The sequence below is a fragment of the Myxocyprinus asiaticus genome, chromosome 42, assembly GCF_019703515.2.
Source record: "Myxocyprinus asiaticus isolate MX2 ecotype Aquarium Trade chromosome 42, UBuf_Myxa_2, whole genome shotgun sequence".
NCBI classification, from domain to species: domain Eukaryota; kingdom Metazoa; phylum Chordata; class Actinopteri; order Cypriniformes; family Catostomidae; genus Myxocyprinus; species Myxocyprinus asiaticus.
This window is the reverse complement of record NC_059385.1, coordinates 30231215-30252670: the sequence shown is the minus strand read 5'-3', so window position 1 is coordinate 30252670 and position 21456 is coordinate 30231215. Positions and strand designations below refer to the sequence as shown.

General features: G+C 38.5%; 1 protein-coding gene across 2 annotated transcripts; it reads left to right on the top strand.

Moving 5' to 3' along the window:
- The first annotated feature begins 5001 nt into the window (after positions 1–5001).
- On the top strand, positions 5002–19810 carry LOC127432662 (transmembrane protein 267). Of its 2 annotated transcripts, none has more exons than XM_051684005.1 (3): positions 5002–5157; positions 5829–6236; positions 18882–19810. In XM_051684005.1, the coding sequence occupies exons 2-3, from the start codon at positions 5865–5867 to the stop codon at positions 19215–19217; spliced, it is 708 nt and encodes a 235-aa protein (XP_051539965.1). In that variant the 5' UTR covers positions 5002–5157; positions 5829–5864; the 3' UTR covers positions 19218–19810. The 2 variants fall into 2 exon arrangements, with proteins under 2 accessions (XP_051539965.1, XP_051539966.1); XM_051684006.1 differs by having other exon boundaries at positions 5008–5157; positions 5826–6236.
- Positions 19811–21456: the final 1646 nt, after the last annotated feature.

Genomic DNA, 21456 nt, shown 5'->3' with positions numbered 1-21456 from the left:
TTTATAAAATAGTTTTAAAAAAGTGTGTGAAAGTGTGAAAGAACTGTTTGAATGTGGTGTTTCTCTGTTGTTAAGGAAAATTTGATCTAAATAAATTTGGACAAAAACTTGGCCCGTTTTTATTGAGGCCCACCCAAAAGTAATTTCCTGGCTACACCCTTGCCTACACCACCAAAATGTAAGCCTTTGTCCATAGTTTAAATGTCACTCTGATGCCATATTCAACTAATTTAGCAGGATTTCAATACTTTACCAAAGTCTACATTTTGAAATAAAATAGTTTGAAAATTCTCTCAACATTTTCTCATTGCTTTATTTTGTTCATTGTTTTGCTTGCCTTGTGACACAAAGGGATATCTGAGATGTGGCTCAAGAAAATGAGAAAAGCAATGTAAAAATGATCGTAAAAATGATCGTAAAAATAATCCATGCAGTTTGTGTGCTGTATTCTGGATGTCAAGTGATTGCTTTGTGTGAGAAACAGATGCAAATTGTTTGAATGCAACATTCTATTGTTTGGAACAGAAGTGGAAAGTAACGAATTACAACTACTTTTGTTACAGTACTTGAGTACATTTTTAAAAAAATCTACTTTTTTTAGTATAATTATAGTACTTTTACTTGAGTTGATTGAAAATGAAGTAATCATCTTCGCAGCATTTATTTTTCGACACGAAGTACAGAAAAAAATGACATAACATCTTTGTATGTTCCTGAAAGTATAAGCACTAAATATGCTTCCAAACTGAAACGTGCATCTTCGCAGCATGACGGACGTACACACTGCATAACAGCATGCTCCAGAGAAAGGATATCACGAGTCATCTCTTGCATCAGCCAGGCATCACTCCAATGCGACGCCGACCACAAAACGTATGCAATCCGTTTGAATTCTACAGAGAATAGTGTACTTTAAAGCATTATGGAGGAAGACAATTATCTGAAATGGCATGACAACCTGGACATTATAAACAGCGCCAACGGAGAAAAGAGGAGACAACACTGTACAGTGCACCAACAAGAAATACAAGGCTTTTACACAACATCCCCTTTACTAAAATGTGTGACGTTTTTACCGTGGAAACCAGTTCTTGATGTGGGCCGCTACTTACCGGAATGCCAGACCAACAGCTACACGCAATGCTTTTCAGAGTAACGGGGACACTCTTATAAACTGCCAGTGCTCTTCTCTCGCTTCTCTACAAGACAATCTGCCTTGTCAGCTAGACAAGAGTAATACTGTAATCTTCTGCATATTTCATCATTTTATTCAGGAAAGGAACCGTTCATTCAGATATGAAGGAACCAACTGACTGATGTGATAAACCACCAATCATACTGAACTTGGTTTCAAAGATGGACTCCGTAATTATGTTGAATATGGCTTACACTGACACCTATTGGCCTGGATGCTGCATCATTCAAACACAGTAGTTTTCAGTTAATGCCATTGTAGATATTCACTATGCACAGTAAACCAGGATTAATTTAATCCATGAATGAAAGTGTCTAATAACAGGGCAGTTTTTCAGGATCCTGTCATTGTCTAGTCTTGGTTGTTCACTTGACAGGACCTGACACTCTGGTTGTTTTGTTGAGTTTTGTCTCTCATGTGTTTCTCTGCTTTTTCTGTTCTCTGTCTTGTTACCTGACCCTGTCCCCTCATTCCCTGCTCTTTTGTTTATTCGCTTCACCTGCCCTCCTTGTTTATCTCTCGATTTCTCCCTCTTTATATTTCCATCGTGTTCTTTGTCCAGTGTTGGATTATTCCTTGTGGTTTCTGTATGATCATGGTTTCTTGTCAGTCTGGTCTGTTCCTGGTTCTTGTATTTTGTTTTATGCCTGTTTTTTGCATTTTGATTGGTGTTCCCTCTCATGGGTTGTTTTGTTTCATGTCCTGTTTTGCCTGGACCGTTGTATTTTTTGTTTTGTTTTTATGTAATAAAACCCATTTTGTGTTTATTACCATCTGCGCTTGGGTTCTTCTGTTTCAACCCCTGACACAGTTACTGAGCTTAAGCCAGTAGTATTCAGCTGGTCATGTGATTCTAACGTGGTTGCCCCCATGAGGCACCCCTGCTCCATTTAGAATAAAAGAGCTTTTATAAGGTTACTGATATGACTGAATTCTTCATCTCACTTGAGTGGTCATGATTTTATACATATGTTTTAAAATGACTATTCATTTCTTTAGAAGTAATTCTTTTTAAATGAGGAAAAATGACTGAGTGCACCTTTAAAAGTATGCATTAACTGTACATATTAAACATGTTAACAGTGTAGTTTGACAAACACACAGTGATATCTTGTTTACTTGCAACTATCTGTCTCAAACACAGTTTGGATACCTTTCAAAAGATAGGATGCCACAAACCTTTCAGGATCTTTATAATCATGTTTTTTAGAGTTCATTTTAATTTCTGAATTTGCCAAAATGCTTATCAATATCGATTATAGTTATTTCATTTAAAAATGTAATGCATTCAGTCTTAATTCATCTAGACCCTTTCTTGAAATCAGAACAGGAAAAACTGTTTTAATATCAAATTAAAAATGTAACCTTTGGCTTGCTCATTTAGGTCTAAAGACAAATATATATTTTTAAGGCATAATCTACAATCATGCTATTCATTTAACTGCACAATGATGACTTAACAGAAATTACAGACATCCCAGCATAATTTTCTGTAAAACCTTTTTGAAACAATGTGTTGTGAATAGAACTATGCAAATAAAAATGACCACTTAAATGCATTAACACAGTTTTTTTTAATAATCTTTTTAATATATATTTTAAATATAACATTTAATATAACATTTAACAACTTTTAATAATCAAATGCATTTTCTTTAGCAGTCCTAATACAGGCTATATGCAAAACTGAAATCCACTTCTATGATAAGAAATCTTTCAATATCTTCTTTATTGTCACAGAATAAAAGAATAGGCCTACTTGACAGTATGATACAGCACACCATGGTAAGAAATACTGTAGCTTTACAGCTCTCAGAAAAAATATAAATAGGGAGCCCAGAGTGTAAAGTTGTCAGGGGGGCCAAGAATTCTTATGCCGCCCCTGTTTACACTAAGGCTATTGTAAACCGCTTCTGCCTTCTTTAAAATATACCCTTTTGTGTTCCCCACACACCCTGGAGAGAGGAAGATGTATGGGTTTGAAACGACGAACGACATGCATAAATAATGATGGAATTTTCATTTTGGGGTGAAGAACTTGACCTGTATGAGCCACATCAGCTTTTCCTCTTTCTTTCTTTCTTTCTTTCTTTCTTTCTTTCTTTCTTTTTTTTTTTTTTTTGGCCCTCTACTGGTGGAGTTATAGCACTGTTTTGGTTCAGTTCTGGCTAAAAAAATATATTGATTTGGGCAGTCATTCACTTTCTAATCTGGACATAGTTTATTTGGACGAATGATTTGCCTACCTGCGGTCAAACCAGCCGCGGTTCAGAATTGCACGGTCAAGCCATCCGTGATTTAAATCCGAGTGCGCGCATATTGCAGTAATAACGGTACATTGCGGAAAGAACAGAAAGACGTGCTTCCTGACTCCTGTTGAGTGCAGAAGATAGCGAGTCTTACTTTATTGACGAAAAAGCGTTTATTAAGTGTTTGTGACGTGCTGGTGTTTATTAATATGTTTGATTTAGCCTATGTGAAAGGTGACTGGTTTAGAAGACTTTTGGATAGGGCAGGTAAATAATTTATAAACAAAGTTTACCGAATTAACATAACGTTACATTTACATAATACATATAATACATTTTACTTTTCTGCCAAGGATCTCTCATTGTCATTCATATGTACCTTGTAATAAACTTTGATTTGTAAATCCTGTAGGTCAATTAAAACTGCACAGTTTTTGAGAAAATTAAAGGCAAATCCACCCCAAAATTCAAAGTGCATCCTAGCACTTACATCATGTCCCATGTTCAAACACTCATAAAAAACTTTCCTTTATAGGTTTGCTTACGTTTTCAAAGGATTATATATTAGAGTGACACTGACTGTTACTGTTTACGTTTTCAAGTCATTTTACTGTACAGTTTTTGAGAACATTAAAGGCAAAATCACCATTTTACATTTTGTAACACAGCTCTACTGCTTTCCATGACATGATTGTCTTTGTTTTATTTTAATTTTAACAAAATGCTACCATTTTTTTTTTTTTTTTTTTACTTTTTCTTTCTACCAGACAATGATGATTCTGAGAAAACGCGTTCAGCAGTTTATTGTTGTTATAGTAACGAATGCAACTTTCATGCACGTCTAATTGACAGATAAAACGCGCGCTCTTATTTCAGTGTTGATGTTAATTTTGTGGTAATTATTTTGTGGTTATTGCTTCGTATTCAGTTCAACAGCATTAAGTTAAAGAGGATAAACTTTATATTCAACTGAACTGTGCACATTTATTGTATATAGGTGAATTTGCCTTTAATATTCTCAAAAACTGTACAGTAAAATGACTTGAAAATTGATATAGTAACAGTCAGTGTCACTCTAATATATAATCCTTTGAAATAGTGAGCAAACCTATAAAGGAAAGCTTTTTATGAGTGTTTGAATATGGGACATGATGTAAGTGCTAGGATGCACTTTGGATTTTGGGGTGAATTTGCCTTTAATTTTCTCAAAAAACTGTGCAGTTTTAATTGACCTACAGGATTTACAATTCAAAGTTTATTATAAGATTTATATGAATGACAATGAGAAATCCTTGGCAGAAAAGTAAAATGTATTATATGTATTATGTAAATGTAACGTTATGTTAATTCAGTAAGACTCGCTATCTTCTGCACTCAACAGGAGTCAGGAAGCACGTCTTTCTGTTCTTTCCGCAAAGTACCGTTATTACTGCAATATCCGCGCACTCGGATTTAAATTGCGGCTGGTTTGACCGTGCAATTCTGAACCGCGGCTGGTTTGACCGCAGTAAACTGCTGACAGGCTCTTTCTAAATGACATGAATACATAATACGCTGCGAACGATTGTGCGTGACGTCGTTCGATCTCGTGTTCTTGCTATATCTGTTAGATTCGCGACTTGGTTCAAAGGAACCGATTCATTGATTCGCGAATCAAGCTTCACCAGGGAATAAACAGCCCATCTCTCTGACCCGCGAGGAGTATGAAATGAGGTGAGGAAATTACATGTATTGTTATATATCGCTGTATGTTGTTGTTGTGTTTTTTTTTATCAGCACAGTACCGTGTATCGTTTTAGTTTTCTTCTTGAATGTTATGTTGACAAATACATGTCGTAATTTACCTTAAGCAGTGGATTAGTTGATGAGCTAGTTAGCAGCAAAGCTAAATGCTAATTTGATAAGATATTAGCCTTCCCTTCAAATATATACGATGAACATACTGACGTGTTTAATAATCGTTATCATATTGAACAAGACGTGCGTTGTACTGCGCATTAAAACAAGAAATGAGTAGTCTCGATTACCTGCATGATATTATCCTGTAATGCAATTATTGTTAGAATAAATATCTTCATTTTGAGATACATTTTGTTTTGTCACCGTTAACTATATAAATGTTAAAATAATAAAGAATGCGTCATGATGTTTCTCACAATGTCTTTGTCAGTGTAGTACATAAACACTAATATTCTTATAAATGTTCATGCCTTTATTGAAGAATCGTAAAAACAATCATTGCAGTCCCACTGCAGAAACAGTAAGAGTAGTATTGGTAATGTGCTGTTCTGAGTCATGCACACTTTATTATGTATGATACTAGAGCAGATCAAGGTTTTGGAGGCAAAGTGACAATTTGTGGATGTATGTTTTTGTTCTAGCAGATCAGGTTGCTGACCCCTTCATGGAAGAGGCCAGTGATGAAGGGCTTTTACTCAAAGCTGGATTCCTCATCTGTGGGCATGGCTATGCCCTTGAATCTGGCGGTGGAGACAGAGAAAGCTCAGGCCCTTCTCCAGACCTTCAGCACTGCCTCTCTGTTAGCTAGCGCAGGCCTGGGAGCTTTTTGTTTCCTTGCTGACCACTTTCTGACATTGCCCTTTGTCCAGCACCATCTGTGGCTCAGGGCTGTGCTGGATAACACGGCCCACGGCGTCATTGGACTCTGGTCCTGGGCCATTGTGATTGGGTTGAGGAAGAAAACTGACTTCTATGAAGTCGTCCTGGCTGGGATCCTGGCCTCTATCATTGACCTGGATCACTTCTACTTGGCCGGATCATTGTCGCTCAAAGTAAGAACTCTTTGTTCTCATCTCTTAAAGGCATAGTTCACCCAAAAATGAAAATTCTGTTATTCACTCTCATGTCATTCTAAACCCATATGACTTTATTTCTTCCCTGGAGCACGAGGGAGGGGGAATGCCACATTTTAGCAATCCACACATTGATATTTTTAATACAATCATATACATCAATATGAAAAGGAGGCAAATATCACTTTGGAGATAGTTCACCCAAAAATGAAAATTCTCACATAATTTTCTCACCCTCATGCCATCCCAGGTGTGTATGACTTTCTTTCTTCAGCAGAACACAAAAGAAGAAAAATATCTCCGCTCAGAAGGTCCTTCAAATACAAGTGGATGGTGATCTGACCTTTTGAAGCTCTAAAAAGAACAGACAGTCAGCATAAACGTCATCCATATGACTCCAGCTGTTAAATTAATGTCTTCTAAAGTGATATGACTACTTTTGGTGTGAAAAAGGTTGTGAGTTCACGTTGTCTCTCGTGTGATGTAGTCGTGTTGGCATGTTCCGGATGTAATCTCACGTTTATCTCTCGGTTGAGACATCCAGTTTAAGAACTCAAACGCACCATTGTGAGTAAAGAAACAGATAAATACAGTTCTCGCGTAAACATGCCAACGCGATTGCGTTACCTGTGCGTACCGCTGCTGACTGGAAGCGATGCTTTATAGTTAAAAGTACTTAAATATTGATCATTTTTACACCAAAAGCGATCTTATCACTTCAGAAAACATTCATTTAATCACTGGAGTCATATGGATGACGTTTCTGCTGAATGTCTGTTCTTTTTGGAGCTTCAAAATCTCAGGGGTATTCGAGAAAGCAAGGTTAATTTACCTTGACATAAACCGTGAACTCCCGGTTGATTAACACAAGCATTGCTTACTCATGGTAATTGGTTCCAGAATACCAGTTCTGGGTTAGTTCACTCAATCATGGGTTTAACATTCAGAGTTTGGGTGCGATCATGGTGAACTCAGAAAGGCATTCTCAGCAGAGCGCCAAATCCATGAGTCACTATGGAAAAGAAATGGCAAGAAGAAATGCGTGTCATATTTCAATGACGCAGAACATGAAGTTACAGACGAGCATTATTTCGTCTTCACACTCTGCATGAGAGGACTGAGAGTTTGCTTGAAGGAAAGTATACTGAAATTGTTTTTTTTTGTTTTTTTTATTAATAAATCTAGGCTATAAGGTTTTACCATACTTGTACACAGCAAAATCGGCAGTGTTAATCCAACACCTATAGAGTTAAAACTACACTTTTGAAAGTGTTAAATACTTTACACTATGACAGAGTTGCAGCAGACTCTCTCAATAGTTGAAATTTTACACTAGTCAAAACAGGCTGGTGTTGAGTTTACACAACACTAGTGTGTAGGGTCAGAAGTTAACACCACCACTGTATTTCTGTAAGTTGCTTCCATATTAACACTATAGAGGGTGTAACATTTTTATTTAAAATATTTGTATTTTAAAAACACTGTAGGGAGTCAATTTATAATCGCCAATCCCACACACAGTACAACATTAATAATCGCCAATCCCACACACAGTACAACATTATTCCACAATAAAAAAAAGACACCAATACAAATAAGTTTGTAGTTCAAGTGAAATTGTATTGTGAACAACAAGCACACCACATATAACTAAGTATTGGCTTCACAATAGCATGTTGTCCTAACAGTGGGCAGCCAGTCCTCAAAAGCACAGGTGACACAGTATGGCAATGTGGCACTAAGTATGTTTTCTCATCCGTCTCATTAGAAAACTGTTTGTCATAGGGTCTGTAATAAATCATCTCATCAATAGAAAATGAATCCGATCTCTCCTCGACACAGTATGCATTAAAGTGGTCATCAAAATAAAAAGTATCAACTCTGCAAGTCAAAATGAAAGCTTGATCTTCATTTATAATGATATTTTTTAAATAAAGTTGAACCTGTAGAGCATGTTTTTGCTGGGAAAACAAATCATTACTTTTGAAGTATGACCCATCACATATATCTTTATAAGTACCTTGGCCTGCAGGAAACTTTCGCATAATTTACTGTTCTTGAACATAGACTTCAGGGTTCCCAAGATGGGTACATACACATTTATCTGTTACAGGGATCTGATTGTAAACTCCTGTTGTTCGATCTCTGCGTACATCAGATCGCACCCCAAGAACGTACTCTACAGGTTCAGCTATTTCCCACTTTTCTGTCGTTTGGCTCCTGTATTTAAGACTGAGAAAGGATTTTCTAGTTGATCAAAACAATTTTCCACCTTTTCCAAATCTGTACCTTGAATCTCTGAAGAAGTACAGTTGAGAACCGCCTCTCTCGCTTGTCTATGAATAAAATTTATAAGCTCTTCCATTGACCCTACCATTGCTTGGACAGCACTCTCAGCAACACCTGATGCTGAGACAGAACCACACATGTTTAACACATGATGCGTGTCAACAGATACCTGTGTGGTTACTGGAGTGTCTGTACAGACTGCCTGAGAACTTGAAGGCTCATCACTTTCTTCTTGAGTGTCCTCATTTTCAGTAGTATTTGTCAAAACATTGTCCCTGTGCAAACGAATAAGGTGTTACCTGAACCCTGAATATGTGCAAAATAATAAATACATCCTGGCTCTCCACATTTCAAACGTAATTTCTTTCCCGGTTATAAACCATAGCGAAATTTCAAATGCTGACAAAGCAATGCAGAACATTTGTGGTGTACCTTACAGATAGAACAAATCAATATATTTGTGTCCAAGGATGTGTATCAACTCAAGAATCACTGTGCAACAGCCTTGCTCTGAGCTCCTTGACTCAGGGACTTTTCTTGGCACTTCCCATGTCGATGTTGAATACCGTGCATTGGATGAATGTGTAGAAGCTGTTGAGGGATTCATCGTAGTTAACACTGAAGATGAAGTGTGCCTTGAAGAGTTCATCGAAAGCTGCCAGTGATGTCTGCGCCTTGCAAGGGATGACCTTGTGGTCAACAATGACATAGAACCATAGAACATTGTTCTTCCATTCACCGACACAGGAGGAAGGGCTGTCCTGGTTCCAGACTCCCAAGGAAGGTCTCAACACTGACTCCAATCTGCAACATAACGGAGAGGAACCATGAGAAAACATTAAAATATGTGGTGCAATGTGAATAGTGATGGGTGAATATCCGTAAAGCCGTGGGTCCAGACGGCATTCCGGGCCTTGTCATCAGAGCATGCGTGACATTTACGGACATTTTCAACCTTTCCCTCTCCTTGTCTGTGGTCCCCACATGCTTTAAAACGTCCACCATTGTGCCTGTACCAAAGCAATCCAAAATCACTTGCTTAAATGACTGGCGTCCTGTTGCTCTGAACTCCATCATCAGCAAATGCTTTGAGAGACTAATCAGAGATTACATCTGCTCTGTGCTGCCTCCCTCACTGGACTCACTGCAGTTTGCATACTGCAACAACCACTCCACTGATGATGCCATTGCATCTACACTACACACTGCTTTCTCTCACCTGGAAAAAAGGAACACATATGTGAGAATGCTGTTTGTAGACTACAGCTCAGCATTCAACACCATAGTGCTCTCCAAGCTTGATGAGAAGCTCTGGGCTTAAACAGCTCACTGTGCAGCTGGATCCTGGACTTCCTGTCAAGCAGACACCAGGTGGTTCGAATGGGCAGCAACATCTCCTCATCACTGACCCTCAACACTGGAGCCCCACAGGGCTGTGTTCTCAGCCCACTCCTGTATTCCCTGTACACGCATGACTGTGTGGCAACACACAGCTCCAATGCCATCATTAAGTTTGCTGATGATATGGTGGTGGTAGGTCTGATCACTGACAATGATGAATCAGCCTACAGAGAGGAAGTGCACACTCTGACATGCTGGTGTCAGGAGCACAACCTCTCCCTCAATGTCTGTAAGACCAAGGAGCTTGTGGTGGACTTAAGGATAAAAGAACACAGCCCCATCACCATCAATGGAGCACCAGTGGAGAGAGTCAGCAGCTTCAAGTTCCTCGGTGTCCACATCACAGAGGAACTCACATGGTCCATCCACACTGAGGCCGTTGTGAAGAAGGCTCAACAGCGCCTCTTCTTCCTGAGATGGCTGAGGAAGTTTGGAATGAACCAACACATCCTCACACGGTTCTACACCAGCACTGTAGAGAGCATCCTGACTGGCTGCATCACTGCCTGATATGGCAACAGCACCACTGCCAGAACTGCCAGACACATCATCGGAGGTGAGCTTCCCTCCCTCCAGGACATATATATACTAGGAGGTGTATGAAAAAAGCTCGTCAGCGACTCCAGCCACCCGAGCCATGGGCTGCTCTCACTGCTACCATCAGGTAGGCAGTATCGCAGCATCAGGACCCGCACCAGCTGACTTCATGACCGCTTCTTCCCCCAAGCAATTAGACTTTTGAACTCTTGATCTCTCACGATCAAGCTACATCAGCACTGCACTTTATTAATCTTATAATCTTATATCTCACACTGGACTGTTATAAATATATTCTCTCTTAAAAACACACTGGCAACTGACTATCAACTGTCAGCCTGAATGTCAATACAGCACAATACAACATACTGTATATTTTATATATTCTATTTTTATTGTATACTGTGTATGCAATATTGTGTGTATTGTATACTGTACATTGTATATTATTATTTGTATATTGTGTTGTGTAATTATGTGTATATTAGATATGTAAATTGTGCTGTGTAAATCTGATGTTTATTGTAAATTGTTTGTCTCATCACTGTCATGACTGCTATGTTGCTCGGAACTGCACCCAAGACTTTCACCCACTGTTGCACTTGTGTATATGGTTTTGTGACAAAGTGATTTGATTTGATTTGCAACCACTTACATTTTAATGGCTGACTAAGCTACTAAAAACAAATGTGCCTCAACACAAGAACAGTGTCACAAAACAGGGTAAATAAAAAGCACACTAAAACATGGCATACCCTCAGATAGCTCACAACATGGTTGACAGCTTGATAAGAGCTAATTTTAGCAATCTTCTTGTGGCCTTTTGAGGTAGGAAGTAGGTGAACCAACAGTAGAATGCGTGACAGCCTAGGGGCAAATTTCACATTTACACCTGAAACTAGCCTTAAAAAAAAAAAATCCAGAATATGCCATAGACAAGATTGAAAGGTCTCAGAAGCTTGTAAGTTAATGAAATGTTTAAAAGAGATAATGAGCCATGCTTACCAGACTCATCTGAGGTCTTTAACATGCTCATTAACATGCTCATTAGAAATCAGGATCCTAGGTTTAAAGCTTGTGGGCCATTTCCCCAAAAATCTGCCAGAAACCTCCTCTCCAAACATCATGTTGAAGTCTTGGTCAATCTACAGAAGAAAAACCTTAAGTCCTTGCAACCCCTCCCAAACATAAGACCATCCACAAGTGAACTTCCAATCTTTTCATGCTTGTGCAACTGAAAGTGTATACCTTGAGTAATCATTTTTCACAAATAAGTGAATCAAACAAAGGTATGTCTTTCTTACCAAGCCAGGGATGTCGAGGAAACGCGGGAACACATCCAAGACTGTTGAGGAGTCTTGCTGGTCTCGAACCAGGCCCCCTCAAGGCCCCCTAACTACCTCTTTTTGGTTTGACAACCAAACTGTCTATTACAGAAAGGCACAACAGGCTAGCCCCCACTGACAGTGAACTTTGTGAAAAACATACCTTCAGTCATCCCAAAAATATTACACTTAATAAAAACCTTGTTAGTATTACAGTACTTCTGGTGGTGGATCCACATTTTCCCTAGCGAGGCTAAGTCTTACCTGTAGACTGTTCTGTGGACACCTTGACGGTAAGGTTCCCGGCTGGTAAAAGCTCCTCAAACACATCTGCATCCAGTTCTGTCACCTGTCAAGTGCAGCTTGGTCTGTAGTGGAAGACCTAACTTTTCTGTGACTGAGAGAATATTAGATTTAGAAAAATAAAGAAAAACTCTGCACAGTTCTTAGTATGCTCCCATTATTATTATGCCATATATTGATCAGTTTACTCAAACAATCAGGGCTGTGTTAAAAAAAAAAAAAAAAAAAAAAGAAGAAATGTATTGTAGTCTTCATAGCCTTCTTCAGTCTTGGCCACTTTAACATACTTCTGGGTTTCACCAAATCTCACCTTGACCAACATAATGTACTATAAAGAAAACAAAGTACATCAGCAAAAAATATTTATGAAAATGTATGATGACAAGGCCTGGTGCTACAGCAAATTTTCATTACACTAGCTAGTGTCAATGTAAAAAAACTAGTGCTGCAAACACAAAGGAATAGTTCACCCAAAAATTAAAATTTGCTGATAATTTCTGATTTTTAGGATTTCATTTCAGGCCGCCTCCTTTTAACAATGCAAGAGAATGTACTCCATTTTTTGATGGTCCACAATGCATATTTAGGGTGCATCAAAATAATCCACATGACTCCAGTTGACAAATAAAGTTCTTCTGAATCCAAATGATTGATTATTTTTAGAATCAAAATGATACTTATATACATTTTAACTACAGATGTTCGCTTCCGTACATCTGTAACACGCGCTCATGAGAGGGATGACGTAAGCTCGTTGGTAAGGTCACGCGTCATGTGGAGGAGGCAGGAAGTGTGTCATTGTTTACAAGAGAAACTTGCACTGACCACAGACCAAGCACCGTTCACAAACCAAAACAGTCCAAAACAATTTCAAAACAATATAAAATAAAATAAAAAATAATTTCCAAATAATAATAATTAAAAAAAACATTAGAATCAGAATCAGAATGAGCTTTATTGCCAAGTATGCTTACACATACAAGGAATTTGTCTTGGTGACAGGAGCTTCCAGTACACAATACAAAAATAGCAACAAGACTTTTAAAAAATAATTAAAATTGAATAAAAAATTGATAAATATTGAAAAATAAAAAAGTATATATAGAGATTTTATTTTATAATTATTGCTCAAAGGGGCAGTTTTAACTGTTCATGAGATGGATTGCCTGGGGGGAAAAACCTGTTCCTGTGCCTGACGGTTCTGGTGCTCAGAGCTCTGAAGCGTCTGCCAGAAGGCAACAGTTCAAAAAGGTAGTGGGCAGGGTGAGTGGGGTCCAGAGTGATTGTTCCAGCCTTTTTCCTCACTCTGGAAGTGTATAGTTCTTGAAGGGAGGGCAGGGGGGAACCAATAATCCTCTCAAGCAGTCCGAACTGTCCTTTGTAGTCTTCTGATATCCGATTTCATAGCTGAACCAAACCAGACAGTTATAGAAGTGCTGAGGACAGACTCAATGACTGCCGAGTAGAACTGTATCAGCAGCGCCTGTGGCAGGTTGAACTTCCTCAACTGGCGAAGGAAGTACAACCTCTACTGGGCCTTTTTCGCAATGGAGTCAATGTGGGTCTCCCTCTTTAGTCCTGTGAGATGGTAGTACCCAGGAACCTGAATGACTTCACTGCTGCCACAGTGATGTTTAGAATGGTGAGGGGGTACAGTGTTGGAGGGTTCCTCCTAAAGTCCACAATCATCTCCACCGTTTTGAGCATGTTCAGCTCAAGGTTGTTTTGACTGCACCAGACAGCCAGCTGTTTAACCTTCCTTCTGTATGCAGACTCATCGTCATCTCGGATGAGGCCGATGACAGTGGTGTCGTCTGCAAACTTCATGAGCTTGACAGAGGGGTCCTTGGCGATGCAGTCGTTGGTGTAGAGGGAGAAGAGTAGTGGGGAGAGCACACATCCCTGGGGGGCACCAGTGCTGATTGTACAGGTGCTGGAAGTGAATTTCCCCTGTCTAACAAGCTGCTGCCTGTCTGTCAGAAAGCTGGTAATCCACTGACAGATAGACATGGGAACAGAGAGTTGGTGTAATTTAGTCTGGAGAATAGCTGGGATGATGGTGTTGAAAGTCGAACTGAAGTCCACAAAAAGGATCCTTGCATATGTCCCTGGTCCGTCCAGATGTTGCAGGATATGATGCAATCCCGTGTTGACTGCATCATCCACAGACCTGTTTGCTCGATAAGCAAATTGAAGGGGATCTAGAAAGGGTCCAGTGATGTCCTTCAGGTGGGCCAACACCAGTCTCTCAAATGACTTCATGACCACAGACGACAGGTCTGTTGTCATTAAGTCCTGTGATTTTTGGTTTCTTTGGGATGGGGATGATATTGGAATGTTTGAAACAGCATGGGACTTCACACTGCTCCAGTGATCTATTGAAGATCTGTGTGAAGATGGGGGCCAGCTGGTTAGCACAGGATCTAAGACATGCAGGTGAAATACCATCTGGGCCCTGTGCTTTTCTTATCCTTTGTTTTTGAAAGACGCGGCTCACATCATCTTCACAGATCTTAAGTGCAGGTTGAGTAGCAGGAGGGGGGTTGCAGAAGGTGTTTGTGTGAAGTGAAGGTCAGAGTGGGTGTGGGGTGTGAGATTGGGCCTTTCAAATCTACAGTAGAACACATTCAGGTCGTCAGCCTGTTGTTGGTCCACCACAGGGTTGGGGGTAGGAGTCCTGTAATTCGTAAGTTGTTTCATGCCACTCCACACTGATGCAGAGTCGTTAGCTGAAAACTTGTTTTTCAGCTTCTCAGAGGATCTTCTTTTAGCCACTCTCATCTGCAGTAACTGCAGTATGCAAGTTATTTACTGCAGTAAATAACCATCCTTTATTTCGTAGCAATACCGTTGCGTTATCTACTTGTGCTTTTTCTTTAGCAGAAATATATAGGCTATTTGACTGTCAGGAATTCAAGCCACACAAGTTGTAGTTAGTGAAACCAAGTGCGAGAACGTTTATTGAGATTCACAGGGTTTACACAGTGAGATCAATGGTACAGGTGATATCACACAGAAGAGAAGCTTCACAAATTGAAGAAGAGGTAACAGGCAACAGCAGAGTAAGCTCTAAACAGATATTGGCGAAGATAAAGAGCAGATACAGACAGGTAAATAAACACTGCGAGTCCTTTGTGTGAGACTTGACAGTGAAGTTGCATGAAGGTGAGTTATTTATGCAGGCAGTGATGAGTGAATTGAGTGCAGGTGCAGTGAATTAGAAATCGGGTGATGAGGTGCAGAGCGCTGAGGGAGGTGCAGAGCCCGAGGGACAATGACAAAGTTTTCACACATACCTGAGTTCACTGGAAAAACAACAGGGGCACAGCCGATGAATTCAGATATTGATCCTTTGTTTCTTTCGATGGTCTGAAATCCTCAGGGGTAATATGTTCACTGCACACCCTCCAGTATTTGAGAGAATGTAGGGGTGTACTCATATCCAGGTTCAGCGTGATAAGCCAGAGCTTCAATCGCTCATGATCATTTATAGGCAATCGATGAAAAGTTAATATTTTTCCCGGTGTGCATTTTCTTTGGAGTTTCTGAAGGTTGAAGCATCCAAGATACACAAGCCAAATGACCATTCTGAACAATACACTTATACAAAAACAAATCTACAGCAAAGACAAATAAACTTTTGTTCAGCTCTCCTTCTCTTATAAACATTGACGCACTTCCTGTCTCCTCCTCCACGTGACCTTACCAATGAGCTTACGTCATCCCTCTCATGAGTGCGCGTCACAGAGATGTACGGAAGAGAACGTTTGTAGTTAAAAAATATATAAGTATTGTTTTGTTTCTAAAAATTATCAATCGTTTGGGTTCAGAAGAACTTTATTTGTCGACTGGAGTCATGTGGATTATTTTGATGCACCCTAAATATGCATTTTGGACCGTCAAAAAATGGAGTACATTCACTTGCATTGTTTAAAGGAGGAGGCCTGAAATGAAATCCTAAAAATTTTAAATTCTGTTTTGATGAAGAAAGAAACTCAGATACATCTTGGATGGCCTGAGTGTGAGTAAATTATCAGCTAATGAAAATTTTTGGGTGAACTATTCCTTTAAAAGAAAAAGTGGTCCGAGGCAACGGACCAAGCGAGTGAACCTCCGTGAACAATCTAAAAAACATCCATTACATGGGCTATTATATTGACGTATAAACGACCAATATTAGAAAATATACATACTGAGCAATCAATGTTCGATATTTCTGTACAGAAACGACATAAAAATACAGTGCATCCGGAAAGTATTCACAGCGCTTCACTTTTTCCACATTTTGTTATGTTACAGCCTTATTCCAAAATGGATTAAATTCATCATTTTCCTCAAAATCCTACAAACAATACCCCATAATGACAACGTGAAAAGAGTTTGTTTGAAATCTTTGCAAATTTATAAAAAATAAATAAAGAAAAAAAAAAAATCACATGTACATAAGTATTCACAGCCTTTGCCATGACACCTCAAAATTGAGCTCAGGTGCATCCTGTTTCCACTGATCATCCTTGAGATGTTTCTACAACTTGATTGGAGTCCACCTGTGGTAAATTCAGTTGACTGGACATGATTTGGAAAGGCACACACCTGTCTATATAAGGTCCCACAGTTAACAGTGCATGTCAGAGCACAAACCAAGCCATGAAGTCCAAGGAATTGTATGTAGACCTCCGAGACAGGATTGTATCGAGGCACAGATTTGGGCACCTGAAGGACTCCCAGACCATGAGAAACAAAATTCTCTGGTCTGATGAAACAAAAATTGAACTCTTTGGCCTGAATGGCAAGCGTCATGTCTGGAGAAAACCAGGCACCGCTCAACACCTGTCCAATACCATCCCTACAGTGAAGCATGATGGTGGCAGCATCATGCTGTGGGGATGTTTTTCAGCAGCAGGAACTGGGAGACTAGTCAGGATCGAGGGAAAGATGAATGCAGCAATGTACAGAGACATCCTTGATGAAAACCTGCTCCAGAGCGCTCTGGACCTCAGACTGGGGTGAAGGTTCATCTTCCAACAATGACAATGACCCTAAGCACACAGCCAAGATAACAAAGGAGTGGCTACAGGACAACTCTGTGAATGTCCTTGAGTGGTCCAGCCAGAGCCCAGACTTGAACCCGATTGAACATCTCTGGAGAGATCTAATATTGCATATTGTCTAGTTAGTGAAGAAGAATAATGGGCGATTAATTGTTTAAGCTTCAAATTGGCAGAAATTACCTGCATATTGATACTGTTGAATACAATTATATAAATAACACTGAAGGAACTGTAAAAAAGAATGTGGGTGCTATAATATTTTTATTCTATGTTATAGATATGTTAATAATTAATATCATGAAATAAAATTATTTATTAGAAGGGCTAAATATAATTAAATAAAGCCCTCTCATTACAGTGAAGACAGTGGTGGCCTACATTAAAATATTACAGTATTAAAAGCTTCCCATTAAAAGATAAAGCACTATGTACACAATTTGTTCAGTTTTTGAATGCAAATCTGCAGTGTGTGAGACTGGAAATACAGGAGTAAAGAAGATTTGTGAGGTAAAGATTGCAGTTTACCTTAATATTGCTTTAAATGTATAATAGTGTGCATAATCTGAGTTTCCACGCCCACTGTGTTGCTATTAAAAGGGCACGCATGTGCTGACAGCTTCTGAAACTTACTGACATCTGCTTGAAATAAGCTAACTCTGGAACATAACCTGCTCTGGTTAGCTTTTTTGAACCAAAAGTTGAGGTTATCCACTTAATGAGTAAACTTACCCTGGTAAGTCACTTAACCTGCTTTCTGGAAAACCCCCCTGATCAACATAAACTTGCGTTTTAAGGACCTACTGAGCTGAGATATTTTCAAATGTGTTCTGCTGAAGAAAGAAAGTCATACACACCTGGGATGGCATGAGTGTGAGTAATATGGGTGAACTAACCCTTTAGCTTTAATTTTCTGACAAATACATTCGAAACGGTATCAAAGTCTGACCTAATTTGAAAGTCCCAGTGAAGGAAACTACTGACGTGGAAATCAAACAAGTGAACTGCTATGGATGCATTTCACAGACCTGTGATGAGTTGCTTTTGCCTTAATTAGCAGCGCAATTATTTTATTTTATTTTATTATTAGTGCAAATGTATAACATTGTACTTTGTATTATAGTACTCTGAAAGTAGATTTTAAAAAATGAGTTACCACAGCTGTTGTGAGGCTTCTAAAACAGCTGCTGAGAGACAGAATGTTTGCCATCATCTTTCTTCTGATGGTTGTAATCCACTGCTCTTTTTTTTTTTTCATTTAAAAAGTTGTGGAAATGTAGTAGTGCTGTTTTTCTTTTGATGTTGGAGCAAATGGATAAGCAAAAATGATATTTGGCTTGGTCTCCCATTCACCGCTATCGAGGTTTACCCTGCAGTCTTTTACTTCGTTCCAAAAACTGGAAGCGTGAAAAGGGTCCATTCCTAGATAAACTTGAAAGCATATGTTGCAGTGCCACTGAGTGGTTGCGGGAAACACTGTCAGAGTGTTGCGTCCGCATCGGTGGTAGAATACACATTCGAAAGCCATTATCCGAATCGAGAGTCATGAAAATAATGTGGTTTCTGGATTTTTTTTTACCTTACTTGAGTGGCTTATAGCATTATTCTCACCTTTCTTTGAACATCAAATTTGTACACAGCTATGTTTTGCCACTATACATAATCTTTTAAACATTGACGTCTTACGTTTCTTCTAAATATGTGTACTTCAACTCCCTCAGGCTGCTGTAAATCTGCCCCATCGGCCTCCACTGCACTGCTCCACCCTGATCCCAGCACTGTGCTTCTCCCTGCGCCTCCTCATGTGGGCGTGCCGGCTCAAAGACTCCTGGTGCTCCCTGCCCTGGATGCTCTTCATCTCGCTGGCCTCACACCACATCCGCGATGGGGTTCGTCACGGTCTCTGGGTCTGTCCATTCGGCAACACAACGCCCATCTCCTACTGGCTATACGTCACCATCACAGCCACTCTCCCTCACCTGTGCTCTGTGCTCATGTATCTGACTGGCACTAGAGACATGATCTCCACCAAACATGGAGTCGCCATAGACGTCTGATACTCTTTTTCGGAAGTCGTTGGAAACATTTTGACTCAACCCTTCCCCATCTAACATACTATGTAAACTAGCTTGTCAGATATTAGTCTGAAATCAGGTTGTATTGACTCTTGATTGTGAATATACTGTATTTTAAAGGTATGGTGTATATTAGGGCTGGGCGATATAGCTATAAACAGCTAAATACTGTAGCTATATGGGCGATTCTCACAGAACCTTTCAAGAAAATGCCACATTTAACTTTTAAATCAATAATAGTAAAAAAAATAACAAATTACATTTTGCATAAATAAAGTGAAGCCTACATTATTTTCAGAACAATTCTAAATACTGTAATGTGTCTGTACGTTTTACTATTCCCATGTATTTTTTTAATGATTATTCTCATTACCGTAATGCATAGTCGTCTTTTAACGTATTGCAGTAAAAAAAAAAAAAAATGAAAGGGAGTACCAAGGGAGTACAACAGTGATGTATAGATACTTAAAAAAAAAAAAAAAAAAAAAAATGATAGCAAGAAAATAATAATAGCAAAATATTAATCATTTAAAAATAATTTTAAGGTAAAGAGAGTATCATAATTGCTATCTTTTCTCACACTGCAGTAATGTGAATAACTGTCATGAAAATAATGTCACAATGGACTAAATCTTAATGGCCGTAAAAATAGGCTTCATTTTCTATATGCAAAATATAATCTCTTATTTGTTTCTGTTGATTTTGTAGTAAAATAGGACCAGGATATTTTCTTGTCCTGCTAAAAAATAGCTCTTTTGACAATAATCAATATGTCTCAGTGTTTTTCTCAATATTTGCTATATGTATATATAGATATATATGAGCAAATATTGAGCAAAATACTGAAGACATATTGATTTTATATATATATATATATATATATATATATATATATATATATATATATATATATATATATATATATATACATACATGTATGTATGTATGTATGTATGTATAAAATCAATATGTCTCCAGTATTTTGCTCATATATATATACATATAGACACACACACACTCACTACCGGTCAGAAGTTTTGAAACACTTACTCATTCTTTATTATCATTTTTTTTTCACATTTTAGAATAATAGTAAAGTCATCAAAACTATGGAATAACATAAATGGAACTATAGGAATTATGTTGTGACTAAACAAAATCCAAAATAAATCAAAACTGTTGTTATATTTTAGCATCTTCAAAGTACTCACCCTTTGCCTCAAATTTGCAGACATTTTCTCATCCAATTTCTTGAGGTATCACCCTGGGATGCTTTTTAAACAGTATTGAAGGAGGTCCCATCTATGTTGGGCACTTATTGGCTGCTTTTCTTTATTATTTGGTCCAAGTCATCAATTTCAAAAACTTTAAAATGTAATAAAAAAAAAGTTTTATAATTAAATAAATTAATATGTTGGCACAGTTATATTTTTGTCTACAAAACTCATTTCAAACATTTAAACATAGGCCTTCAGATCAAAATATTTTTAAGATCATGAGAAACATTTCATTCAAGTGTTTCAAACTTTTGACCGGTAGTGTTATATATATACATACAGTACTGTGCAAAAGTTTTAGGCACTTTAGGTGTTTCACAAAAACATTTGTCTTTAGATGGTTATTTATATCTTGTGTGTCAATTAGTAAAATACATTTTAGACTCACAAACTTTACTTTTGCAAATAGAAAAGATTAGAATAGAAGAACAGGGCGCTCTGCAAGAGATGGCATTGGCCCCACAGAGCCCCCCTCTGAACATTGAGTCAGTCTGGGATTACATGAAGAGACAGAAGCAATTGAGACAGCCTAAATAGATAGAAGAACTGTGGTGAATTCTCCAAGAAGCTTGGTACATCCTATCTGCCAACAAGCAAGAAAAACTGTGTCCAGGTGTACCTAGGAGAATTGGGGCTGTTTTAAAGGCAAAGGTGGCCACACCAAATATTGATTTAGATTTTTTATGTTTACTGGACTTTGTATGATGGTAATTGATAAATGAAAACTATTTATGGCATTATTTATGAAGACATCCTCACTATGCAACTTTTTTCACAAGTGCCTAAAACTTTTGCACAGTACTGAGATTATATATATATATATATATATACACGCCGATCAGCCACAACATTAAAACCACCTGCCTAATATTGTGTAGGTCCCCCTTGTGCCACCAAAACAGCACCAACCCGCATCTCAGAATAGCATGAGATGCTAATCTTCT